Source organism: Bufo bufo, chromosome 10, assembly GCF_905171765.1.
Source record: "Bufo bufo chromosome 10, aBufBuf1.1, whole genome shotgun sequence".
Classification (NCBI taxonomy): Eukaryota; Metazoa; Chordata; class Amphibia; order Anura; family Bufonidae; genus Bufo; species Bufo bufo.
In genome coordinates this window covers 35,169,714-35,182,995 of record NC_053398.1, presented here as the reverse complement: position 1 = coordinate 35,182,995, position 13,282 = coordinate 35,169,714, and the positions used below count along the sequence as shown (strand labels likewise).

General features: G+C 48.1%; 1 protein-coding gene and 1 long non-coding RNA gene across 5 annotated transcripts in view; one reads left to right on the top strand and one right to left on the bottom strand.

The window, feature by feature from the left end:
- Window positions 1-13,282, bottom strand: part of TKFC (triokinase and FMN cyclase) — a 28,447-nt gene that overhangs the window by 14,172 nt on the left and 993 nt on the right. The window contains exons 2-6 of one of the 4 annotated variants that reach the window (XM_040410582.1): window positions 9,958-10,121; window positions 7,806-7,844; window positions 7,532-7,721; window positions 4,898-5,008; window positions 2,427-2,608 (exon numbers count right to left, since the gene is read on the bottom strand). In XM_040410582.1, the coding sequence (XP_040266516.1) occupies window positions 2,427-2,608; window positions 4,898-5,008; window positions 7,532-7,721; window positions 7,806-7,811 (489 nt within the window). In that variant the 5' untranslated portion in view covers window positions 7,812-7,844; window positions 9,958-10,121. Of the gene's footprint in view, window positions 1-2,426; window positions 2,609-4,897; window positions 5,009-7,531; window positions 7,722-7,805; window positions 7,845-9,957; window positions 10,217-13,282 lie in introns of those variants that run through there. The other 3 variants (XM_040410583.1, XM_040410581.1, XM_040410584.1) reach the window with 3 other exon arrangements.
- Window positions 4,926-5,441, top strand: LOC120981096. The gene is made up of 2 exons (XR_005774622.1): window positions 4,926-5,040; window positions 5,373-5,441. It is a non-coding gene; the product is annotated as an uncharacterized LOC120981096 (long non-coding RNA).

The following is a 13,282-nucleotide window of genomic DNA, read 5'->3' as shown; positions in this document are numbered from 1 at the left end:
CCTACCAGACCCGGATGATACAAGTGGCAGCTGTAAGGGGAACAGACTGAGGAGGCTGTGGAGGAGAGGCAGCAGCACGGAGCTGAATGGCTTCAGGATCGCACGGCAGAGAGATGAACCCGGAAGTAGCGGAGCGCAGCAGCACGGAGCTGAATGTGTAAGGAAGCTCCGCCCCCCCTCTGCCGCGCTGAAGCCGAAGCAGAGCCGCGCGCGCGCGGCAAAATGATTTTAACCCCCAAGGATGTTGAAGTGCCGGCCATGAAATGGCGCCGTTCATGCCAGGAAAACGGCTCCCACCGCGCCTAGATGTAGCAGACGGCTTGCTTGTCTGCAGCCGTCCCCTGTAAGGCAGCGTTCTAGGACTTGCCCAGATAAACTGCCCTCCAACTAAGCCCGGTAACGTCCCGATATGCGGGGGGGGGGGGGGGGGGTGGTCGGGGGGTTGTCCGGGATTGTGTAGCAGTGGCCATGTAACAGTGGCCATGTTGGTAGCAGCGGTGGGAGGGAGGAAGGGGAGGCTGGAGCAGCCACTCTCACAATACGCTGTCTTCGCCCTCAATCCATCCAGCAGGGTCGCCCCTTCAGCCACTGGCACCGCAGTGGCAGGAAGCCGGGGGAGGGACTTGGCGTGCGGGCGACCCTGAGCTGGCGGGACGCAGGGGAGCGAGGCTGCCCTGGTCCACCTTGTCTTCTGTGGGGGAGGCGGCAGTGCGGAATTACCGGCACTGGCGCAACTCAACCCCGGGAGAAACAGAGGGGTCTAATGCGCCTCTGTTGTCCCTGTAGGTAGAAAAAAACCGAATTAAAAACAACAAATAACGTAAAAATAAAAATCATAGGAAAACAACCCTGCATAAGCAGGGGGTGTCTTGCCTCCTTGGACACTAAGCAAAAACTGGCAGTCTCTTCTCCAGGCTGAAGGGTATAGCTGATGGAGGAGGGGCTTACAGCTTTCGCTTAGTGTCACGCCTCCTAGGGAGCAGAGCTATACCCATGGTTTCCTGTGTCCCCCAAGGAATATGGGCGAGAAAAGTACTTTTCAGGGGTTCACATCATGTGACGTCACGACACTGGGAGCATCAGGTCCTAGTGCCTCCCGTGTGGAGCAAGTGTTCCCTTGTGTGAAAGTGGATGAGGTATTTTTATTTTAAAAGGGATCTGTTGACACTACGGGGGTGGGGGGCACTATGGGGATCATTATTTTTTACTGGTGGTACTACTGGGTACATTATATTGGGGGGCACTATTTATACTCGGGGGCACTATGGGGAGCATTATTGGGCCATTTGATGTCCAGGGAGCACTATGGGGCATTATGTATATTGAGGGCACTGCAGGAGTTGGGGTGTAAAAAAATAAAATAAAAATGAAATTCTTTCGTTTTTAGCGGCCATTTAAAACAGATGCAAAATGGCCGTTAGAAATGGTTAAGTGGCCAGAAAGTGGATGCACACACTGATGCAAAATGGCCATGAAAAACGGACAATTTTTAGTTTTTTAATTGCTGTTGTGTGAATGTGTATACCCTAATTATGAGGAGTCTCGAAACATATGTAAAGTTCTGGGGAACTAGAATAAGAATCAGGGGTAAGAACTTATGAGCCCATCACACACACACACAAAGGATAGCCGTACACATGAACACTCAGCTGAGAGTGGAGTAAGCTCTGACAGCGGCTTATCTTCCCTGAGAACAAAAGGATTGTGCATGCTGACATACAACAGCCTGATCCTTCACTCCCTAGATATCTGCCGTCCGGGTAGAGGCTGCCAAACACATTAGATGGTCGCCCAGTCCCACTGACCATCGGTGACCGCTCAGCCCTCAGTGGTTACTTTTATCAGCAAGCGAAGGAATGATCCAACATTTCCCGGCACCATGAGGTAGAGAATGGTGGGGGACTGTTATGCAGGGGAACGGGAGAGGCGAGAAATTGGTGAGGTGATGATTTGTTAAAAAAAAAAATTCACAGCATTCTGATTATTTTCGAAATAATTCTTATCAGATGGAAACCCCTTTAATATAAAGACATTTTACACTGCAGATACTGTATAAGGCCTCTTGCACACAAACTCCCCCCCCCCCCGTTTACGTTCCATCTTTTGCGTATACGAAACCATTCATTCCAATGGATCCGCAAAAAAAACGGAAGGTACACTGTATGCCTTCCGTTTCCGTATTTCCGTTCAAAGAAAATGTCCTATTATTGTCCGCATAATGGACAAGGATAGAACTGTTCTATCAGGGGCCAGCTGTTCCGTTCCGCAAAATACGGAATGCACGCGGACGTCATCCGTATTTTTTGCAGACCGCAAAATACTAAAAAAGCCATACGGTCGTGTGCAAGAGGCCTAAACCTGACTCTTAGGATCTTGAAAGCTTATATAAAATTTTTCCCACATATTAGGAAGAATGTGTACTTCACCTTATGGATCAGTATGATTCCACACAGCCCTCGGCGTCCAGCCTTGCGAGGTGAGACGAAGGCGCAATCATCTGCAATTACTACCATTTCTGCATCAACCCCATCCCTCCGTGCACGCTCCAGAGCTAAACCAAAATTCAGACGGTCACCTGTATAATTCTTCACCAGTAACAGAACTCCAGCTGCGATGCAAGAAAGGGAAGACGTTAAAGGTTCAGTTTTTGGAATAGGCTGGAAATTTTGTTGTTGATTTTTGTGTGGATTTTGCTGTGGGTTTTACCCTATGCATTGTAAAGGGTGAAATCCACGGTGGAAATCATCAGCATAAATTGACATGCCACAGATTTAAAATCCAATCGCAGGCCAATTTCCGCATTTTGCAGTGTGTGGAGTAGTTCTTAAAAGTACATCCTAGGGGGTCATGCACACGACCGTATGCCCTCCGAGACATACGGTCCGTGAGCTGGCCATATGTCCCGGAGCGGCATACATCGTGCGCACGGGAGCGCACAGCATCATAGGTTACTATGATGCTGAGCGCATCGGGCCGCCCGCGGGGCTATTGTTCCGCACTCATAATATCATATGAGTGCGGGACAATAGTCTGGCGGGCGGCCCGATGCGCACAGCATCATAGTAACCTATGATGCTGTGCACTCCCGTGCGTACAATGTATGCCGCTCCGGGACATATGGCCCGCTCACGGACCGTATGTCTCGGAGGGCATACGGTCGTGTGCAAGAGCCCTAATTGTTGGTACTGTAAAAACACTGAGGATTTGCTGCACATACATCGGTGGTGCAAAATCCACAGAAAATCCACTCTGTATGGAAATACCCTTAAAGGCGTATACCAGGATTTTATACCAGGATTTTAATATTGATAGCCTATCCTCAGGTTAGGCCATCAATATCTTTTGAACGAGGGTCGGACACCCTGCACTCCTGTCAATCAGCTCTTCCAAAGTTTCAGGGCCAAAAATACACAGCTCAGTCCATTGTATAGTGGACAGAGGAGTTGGGAGCAGAGTTGGAGTAACCAGCTCTGTTCACTACACAATGGACTGAACGGTGTAGTTCCAGAGCTGACTGGCTAGGGTGCAGGGTGTCGGACCCCCGCCAATTGGATATTGATGCCCATCCTGAGCATAGGCCATCAATATGAAAATCCTGAACTATCCCTTTAAGGAATTGTATCATCTAGTGATGAGTGAAGTGAGCTTTAGATCCTAGATCCGAAGTCACTTCGCTCAAAACTTTGGTTTAATGCTGTACGGAGTTCCATCTTCGTACAGCATTAAAATGTATGGCCTCCGACGAGGCAAAGTCCGTTATTCCCGAAGTCTTGGGAGACTTTGGTCAATAACTTCGGTATTTGATTTTTAAACTGGAAAACCATTTTAAAACTTGGATCTGAACTTGGCTTCGATTCTAACTGGTACCTCGGAACTTAAGCAGAGTTCGGATCCAAGTTTTAAAATGGCTTTCCAGTTTAAAAATCAAATGCTGAAGTTATTAACCAAAATCTCGCAAGACTTCGGGAATAACGGACTTTGCCTCGGAGGCCATACATTTTAATGCTGTATGGAGACGGTTCTCCGTACAGCATTAAACCGAAATTTTGAGCGAAGTGACTTCGGATCTATTAAGGACAAACCCTGTCCATATGTCCTACGTGGATGCCATTAAGCGAGTTCCCTGCTTTGGTACTACCTTTCTACGTACATTGATCCACTATCTAAGGGAGGCACCCGCTCTAGTGGCATTGCAGCAACCGTGGCAGGGGGAATGTCTGGCCAGTTGTTGCTTCCCCTTATTTATAAAGTTCATCTGTGTGGGTTAAAGGGGTATTCCCATCTCAGACAATGGGGGTATATCGCTAGGATATGCCCCCATTGTCTGATAGGTGCGGGTCCCACTGCTGGCCGCACCTATAACGAGAACGGAGCGGGGAGAGCTGTGGCTGGAGTACCCCAGATTTCCTGGGGTCCGTCCACCACCAAGCGCTGCTCCCATAGAAGTGAATGGGAACGTACCGCGCATGCGCAGCCCAGGCTCCCATTTATTTCTATGGGGCTGACGGAAATAGCGGCCCCATAGAAATGAACGGAGGGCACAGTGCGCCCTCCTTCACTTGCGGTGCCCTGTTCTCGATATAGGTGCGGGTCTTAGCGGTGGGAGCCGCACCTATCAGACAATGGGGGCATATCCTAGCGATATGCCTCCATTAGCTGAGATGGGACAACCCCTTTAAAGAAGCCAGACCTGTGGTAGTCAGTGGATCAACCAACCAGGGCTTGTCTTGACGAGACCCTTTAATTTATTCAAAATGGCAGCAATAATTAGCATATATTGACCATTGTAATAATCCAGAATGTGTCAAGCCATTTTAGCAACTATGGTAGCTTGGGAGTGAGGGTGAGAAGATGAGGGTTATACTGAATATAGAATTACTGGAGATGAAAACTGTACCTGCTCCTGCCTGGGCCACTGTCCTGATGGCTGCCACAATGCTTCCAACTGGAGGTGATGTGAAGACAGGACCGGCAATGACCCCAGTAAGCATGCCCTGACCAACATATCCTATGGATAGAAAGAGAGAAGGGATCACCTAGGTCAGTGATGGCGAACCTATGGCACGGGTGCCAGAGGCGGCACTCAGAGCCCTCTATATGGGCACCCACGCCCTGGAAAAAGTCTATGGCATAGCAATATGCTTTAGACTTTTCCTGCCATTCATCATCCCCAGGACACACTATAAACAGCACAGGCAGCGCATTAAATGTAGGCTATTAATCTATTATAGATAAATGATAAAGGACATGAAAGATATATTATATTGGTATTTAGGTTAAATTGCCATGTCGGCACTTTGCAATAAATAAGTGGGTATTTAGTTGCAGTTTTGGGCACTCGGTCTCTAAAAGGTTCACCATCACTGACCTAGGTAATAAAAGGATTGACCAGTGCGATAAAACATACATTTCAGATAAGAGGCAGAACAGGTTAAAAAAAATCAGCATTACTCACCACACCGATCCCCACCATTGCCTTTCTGACGCTTATGGGTACCTACTGGCACCACTTCTTGGGCTATTTTTGACAAACTGGAAACGGCAGGAAATGGTAACACTCCTAAATGTCTAGACAGCGGAGATAAGGGGAGTGTAAAGCTGGACACATGTGTCGTGTATTCTATGGGAAGAGAGGAGGAAGCTGACTGCTACCTCTGGTGGTGGCTTATCTCCTGGGAGAACTTCATGGTCGGGCAAAAATATTCATTTCTCCCGATCCTGCTCTCCCCTGACATCATCTGTTGGTGTAGAGTCAGGAGCTCTCCATACACATTAGATTGTCGGCAGAACCTGCCACTGTCAGTTGGTTTGGCTGATGTCACGCTAATAAGGAAAGTCTGCCAGATCCGTTGATTTTGGCAGAACCAGCAGACTTTCTAATGTGTATGGGGGGGGGGGTCGTCTCCACTATGTCAGGGGGTTTCAACTTCCCCAATCCTTTGTTCTCACAGGACATTATGCAGCTTTCAGACGACTCTGGCTGCAATCTGGCAGCTGATTTATACACATGGCACCCTACTCGCGCTGCCGGAATTGGAGCTAATTCCAATCCTGGCAGTTTAACCCCTTAGATGCGGCAGTTAATGCTGACTGTGGCAGAGAGAGGAAGGGGGGCTCCCTTTCTCACTGCATCTCCCACCCTAAAAAGCAATAGCAGAGTGCCACAGGGTTGGTATGGCAGCCAGGGGACGATCAAAGGCCCCTATGCCTATCATGTATGCCTATTCAGCCCTGTCAGTTTCTACAGTAACTGACATAACACAAAATGCATTACATGACTGATCATGCAGAAAAAAAACACTACATTACAAGTAAAAAAAAAAAGTGGGAGGAAAAAATGCAATTTCCTTCTTGCAAGCACATCTATTCCCTTAAAAAATAACTAGACATAATTGGTATTGCCACATATGACCCATACAATAAATCAACATTTTTTTATCCTGTATGATGACCGTGTAAAAAATGTATAAAGATGCCAAAATTGCAATTTTTTTAATCATTCCACCTCCCAAAATATGTAATAAAAAGCAATCCAAAAGTTGTATGTACTCCAAAACGGGACCAATGAAAACTACAACTTAATCCGAGAAAAAAAAAAAAAGATGTTAAAAAATCCCACAGCTTTGTCAACGAGACAATGTTCTGAGTCTTTGAATGCAGCGGCCAAAAAAAAGTTCATGTTTTATTGCACAAAAGTAGGAAAACGTGTTTCAATAAACTATCTAAATTTGATATTGATATAACTGTACTGAACCACGGGATAAAGTTATTATAACACTTATAACAAAATCAAAAAACAATGGCTCTGTATTTTATCGCTTTCACCCCCCAAAAATGATAGTGCCATTAAAAAAAATTCAACTCGTCCTACAAAAAAAACCACGCTATATCGACAGAAAAATAAAAAAGTTATGGGTTTTGAAATAAAAAAATAAAAATTGCTCCTAAAGTCCAAAATAATGGCCCCCATATGCCGGGCCCCCACACTGAATATACTTACCTGGCTCCCAGCACCGCTCCTGGTCCCCGCACCGCCGGAGCTGCTTCTCCCCGTGCGCGGTTGGGGAGCAGCAGCCAATGGCGGACGGGGACGGAGACAAGCCTTCCTAGCGTCACCCACGATGCTAGGGAGGCTCCCCCCCGACACCGGATGTTTTCATAAGCGCACAGGGATAATCAGCAGAAGCGGTGCGGGGACGAGGAGCGGCGCAGGGAGCCAGGTAGGTATATTCAACGTGAGGGGCCCGGTAACACTGCAGTCTATAGAAGATTCAGTACATTCCTAGAGAACCTTTGCTCACACTGACACAAACAGCCAAACGCTATCTCTGTCTGTCCCATATGGTGTAGAAGTGCACATGCATGACCACCGCTCTATTCAACTGAGGGTCACAGGACCCCTGTCTTCATGATCGTGTGGTGGTGAGAGCCCCAGTGATCACACTCATCACCTAAGATGCTATAGTAGAACAACCCCAAAGAAGTGAGAAGTGTATACATAGTGAAGCAGGGAACAGGGCAGAGCAGTTACCTGCGTGTGCTGGTTCATGTCCTGAGCCCCCGCCAGACAACAGCGCTACACGTCCCTTCACCTGATCAAGATCGGAACGCAATACGACTCGGTGTCCCTGGAGTACACGCAGCCCCGGAGAGCAGGACACCAGGCCGTGAAGAGCGTCATCTACACATCCAGGGACAGAGTTAAGGAGCTTCTTCCCAACCTATTAAACAAGAGCGGGACGTCATGAGGCTGCGAGTCTATAGAGGACAGGAACGGATAGATGTGGGCAAGAGAGGACACAGACCTCCATGTTGTAGTCGCATCGGGACAGCAGCAATGGATCCTGTGTAGGAAAGAGCAACAAGATGATGGCATACTATATAAAGGTGAAGGTGCATAGGAGGCACAGTGACTGGAGAAGATCAGTGCAGGATGAACAGTGACTGGAGAAGATCAGTGCATGATGCAAAGTGACTGGAGAAGATCAGTGCAGGATGAACAGTGACTGGAGAAGATCAGTGCAGGATGCAGAGTGACTGGAGAAGATCAGTGCAGGATTCAGAGTGACTGGAGAAGATCAGCGCAGGATGCACAGTGACTGGAGAAGATCAGTGCAGGATGAACAGTGACTGGAGAAGATCAGTGCATGATGAACAGTGACTGGAGAAGATCAGTGCAGGATGAACAGTGACTGGAGAAGATCAGTGCAGGATGCAGAGTGACTGGAGAAGATCAGTGCAGGATGCAGAGTGACTGGAGAAGATCAGTGCAGGATGCAGAGTGACTGGAGAAGATCAGCGCAGGATGCAGAGTGACTGGAGAAGATCAGCGCAGGATGCAGAGTGACTGGAGAAGATCAGTGCAGGATGAACAGTGACTGGAGAAGATCAGTGCACGATGCAAAGTGACTGGAGAAGATCAGCGCAGGATGCAGAGTGACTGGAGAAGATCAGTGCAGGATGCAGAGTGACTGGAGAAGATCAGTGCAGGATGAACAGTGACTGGAGAAGATCAGTGCAGGATGCAGAGTGACTGGAGAAGATCAGTGCAGGATGCAGAGTGACTGGAGAAGATCAGTGCAGGATGCAGAGTGACTGGAGAAGATCAGTGCAGGATGAACAGTGACTGGAGAAGATCAGCGCAGGATGCAGAGTGACTGGAGAAGATCAGTGCAGGATGAACAGTGACTGGAGAAGATCAGTGCAGGATGAACAGTGACTGGAGAAGATCAGTGCAGGATGAACAGTGACTGGAGAAGATCAGTGCAGGATGCAGAGTGACTGGAGAAGATCAGTGCAGGATGAACAGTGACTGGAGAAGATCAGTGCAGGATGCAGAGTGACTGGAGAAGATCAGTGCATGATGAACAGTGACTGGAGAAGATCAGTGCAGGATTCAGAGTGACTGGAGAAGATCAGTGCAGGATGCAGAGTGACTAGAGAAGATCAGTGCAGGATGCACAGTGACTGGAGAAGATCAGTGCAGGATGCAGAGTGACTAGAGAAGATCAGTGCAGGATGCAGAGTGACTGGAGAAGATCAGTGCAGGATGCACAGTGACTGGAGAAGATCAGTGTAGGATGAACAGTGACTGGAGAAGATCAGTGCAGGATGAACAGTGACTGGAGAAGATCAGTGCAGGATGAACAGTGACTGGAGAAAATCAGTGCAGGATGCAGAGTGACTGGAGAAGATCAGTGCAGGATTCAGAGTGACTGGAGAAGATCAGTGCAGGATGCAGAGTGACTGGAGAAGATCAGTGCAGGATGCAGAGTGACTGGAGAAGATCAGTGCAGGATGAACAGTGACTGGAGAAGATCAGTGCAGGATGCAGAGTGACTGGAAAAGATCAGTGCAGGATGCAGAGTGACTGGAGAAGATCAGTGCAGGATGCAGAGTGACTGGAGAAGATCAGCGCAGGATGCACAGTGACTGGAGAAGATCAGTGCAGGATGCACAGTGACTGGAGAAGATCAGTGCAGGATGAACAGTGACTGGAGAAGATCAGTGCATGATGCACAGTGACTGGAGAAGATCAGTGCAGGATGAACAGTGACTGGAGAAGATCAGTGCAGGATGAACAGTGACTGGAGAAGATCAGTGCAGGATGCACAGTGACTGGAGAAGATCAGTGCAGGATGAACAGTGACTGGAGAAGATCAGTGCAGGATGAACAGTGACTGGAGAAGATCAGTGCAGGATGAACAGTGACTGGAGAAGATCAGTGCAGGATGCACAGTGACTGGAGAAGATCAGTGCAGGATGCACAGTGACTGGAGAAGATCAGTGCAGGATGCACAGTGACTGGAGAAGATCAGTGCAGGATGCACAGTGACTGGAGAAGATCAGTGCAGGATGAACAGTATCTGAAGAATCTCAGCAAACGATATATAGTGAGAGGAGCAATGATTGACAATACAGATGCAGACAATGACAGCAATAAAAGAGAAGACTTACAGAAGACTGATATTATGTGCTAGCACCCAGCACAAGGGACATCTATAAAGCAAACCTACGGGTAGGACTTTACACTTGGGTCAGAGTATAAACGGATGGTCATGTGACAATGTGGATGCCAAGAGTTCTGCAAATCTCCCGCTGTATTCTGGGTAGTTTTTAAGCTTAAAAACAAACAGGTCTTTATTATAAGCAGGAAACACGTATTAGAAAACATGTAGCATGATATCACGTGCATAACGGCTATAATGCGACTCCAGCTGCATGTAAAGAACGAAGAAAAACGACCTGCATGTAAAGAACGAAGAAAAACGACGGGACTGCGGCACTTCTCCTTCTGCCCTCGATCTCTGTGCTACTTGGAGTAAATCATTAATCCACGTCATGTATTCCTGATTGATATTACAACACACCGCTATTAGTTGATGGAAAGTGATTATACAGCAGTTAAAGGCGAAGTTTAAGGCTCGGTCTACACAACGACATTTTGTCGCACGACAGTTTTTATAATGGTAGTCTATGGTGTCGCACTGCGACTGCGACAGTCGGAAAAAATCCATTCGAGATCGCAGTGCGACACCTTAGACTACCATTATAAAAATTGTCGCGCTACATTGGTGCAATAAAATGTCGCGCGACAACTGTTGCAGTGTAGTTGTGCCCTATCTGTCGTCGTGTAAACCGATCCTTACAAAGATCATCCACAACCTGCATGCAAACAAGGCAAAATAAAAGCCAACATCATTTCTATGTAAGCACATCTGGGATATCATCGGTCGGCAATTGTAAAGGGAGCTGCCAGCAGCAGATCTTGATGATTTGCGTGCCCATGGGCATTCAGTGTGGCAGAACATACCTCAGAAAACCATTAATAAGGTAAGTAAGTGCGTGTATTTCTGCAAGTGACTTCACACTCGATACTGAATAAATTGAGAGGTTTAGCTCCATTTTTTATCATTTGCATATCAGTAACATGTCTATCCATCCTCTGACTTCCAGAACTCCACGACTTTTCCTTCTCGGTGTTGCGATTTCATTGCTGAGGTGTCTAATTTGTTTTTGCATCACACCTACCCTGAAGGACCTTAGAGGCCTGAATACCTTTCTTAGAAAAATCATATTCACGTGAACAGGAAGAAGTGCCGCAGTAACCAGGCACCGCCACTACTCGGTGTATGGAGCTGTGCAGTTCTGATGTGCGCCAGCTTCTGCAAATCGTTGATTGGGTGGTGTGCCAGGAGTCATACCCCTGTGATCTGATCCTGATAACCTATCCAAAGGCTAGCTCATTGCTATTAGGGCTCATGCACGCGGCCGCGCCCGTATTGCAGCCCGCAAACAGCAGGTCCGCAATATGCGGACGCCAGCGGTGTGCTCAATGCATCACGGATGCGGACCCATTCACTTGAATGGGTCCGCAATCCGGAAGGTGTGGCGTGAAACAGGGGGAACGGAACCCCGCGGAAGCACTACGGAGCACTTCCGTGGGGTTTCTCTCCGTACCTCCGCACGTGCAAAAAAATTAGAACACGTTCTATTTTTTTGCGGTGCAGAAGGATCACGGACCCATTTGCGGATGTGGACCAATTCACTTGCAGTGCGGAGATGCGGACCAATTTTTTGCAGTGCAGGTGCGGATACATGGACCGAAATTCCACAGAAGCGCTTCATAGCGTTTCCGCTCTGTATCTTGCGGATTTCGGACCCATTCAAGTGAATGGGTCTGCATCTGTGATATGGAGCGCATACGGCTGGTGCCCATATATTGCAGACCGCCATACAGGCATGAGCCCTAAAAGCCTGTATTACACAGCCCGATTCTGCAGGCGATTGTTGGGAAGGAAGCGTTCCTTCCCAGCAATCGCCTGCTCGCTAGCAGAGGAGGCCTCTGCCATTATATGCAACAAACTTCTCCACAGCATGGGGAGAAGCAATCGTTATGCCGTCACTCGTCCCCATGCTGTCTAGTTATTTGCCAGCAGCAGATTGTGATTAGACAGCACGATCCGCAGAATCTTTCAGCAAACGTATGAGGGAAAGATTTACACCTTTTTGTTTTTCCTCTACTTTTAGATTGTGCTTAAAATTAGGTCTCACGCACATGACCGTTGGCTGTTTTCGGATCCGCAAAACATGGATACCGGCTGTGTGCATTCCTCATTTTGCAGAACGGAATGGCCGGCCCTAATAGAACAGTCCTATCCTGGTCTGTAAAACGGACAAGGACAGGACATGTTTATTTTTTTCGGGGGCGCCGGACAGAGATACGGGTGTGCTGTCTGAATCTGTTGCGGCCAGTGGTGTAGCTATAGGGGTCGCAGCGGTGGAGTAAAGCGGGCCCCGCAAGTGGTTTTTTATTAAGTGCGGCGGGCCCTCCCTATATTTTGTGTGGCTGCGCTGCGCTTACTTGTCAGCGCGAGACCCGTGACCTCCGCGGCGGGTCTCGCGGGATCACAGCAGCCAGGAATAACAAGCCCGCCGGCCGCCTCAGCCCTCAAGTGAGGAGAGCGGAACAAACGAGTAGGTATTTTTTTTTTTAATGTAAAAAATGGCAATACAACTGCGTCCGGCTTCATACGGAGGGGGGACATGAATGATGATCAGTGGTGCCGTGCGGCAGTGTGTCTGAATTCAGAAGGGCCCGGACCGGCCATAATAGGGCAGCAAATAATGAGGAGCCCGGGGGCAAATGAAAATTAAATACTCTGTGGGCAAAAATCAAATAGGAGTGGGCGGGGGCAACATGAAATATAGTGAGAGTCTCACTATATTTCATTTTGCCCCCATTCCCTCTATATATTTTAAATTTTTTGCCCACAGAGTATTTCATTTTGCCCCCTCATTATTTGCTGCCCTCATATGGCCGGCGCAGGACCCCCTTTCTGAATTCAGACACACTGCCCCACTGATCATCATTCATCTCCCCCCCATCCCTCATGTGAAGCCAGTGTGTGCCATACATTCAAAAATAAATACTCTAGTGACTAGAGTATTTTTTTTTTTATGTATGGCTTCATACAGAGGGGGGGAGGGAGGGTATGGTTAGGGGCAGAGGCTGGTTTCGGAGGCTCGCAAGGGGGGACCCAATTCAAAGTTTGCCCTGGGGACCATAGAACTCTAGTTACGCCCCTGGTTGCGGCCCCATTGAAGTGAATAGGTCCGAATCTGACACGGAAAAAATGTGGATCGGATGTGGACCAAAAATACGATTGTGTGCATCAACTCTTACTGAGAAAAAAGCTCTAAGCACTTTGCACTCCAGCTGAGAGATGAGGATCTTGAGCAGTGCTGCCCCTCCCCCTTCTATTAACAAAAATTCTCTATT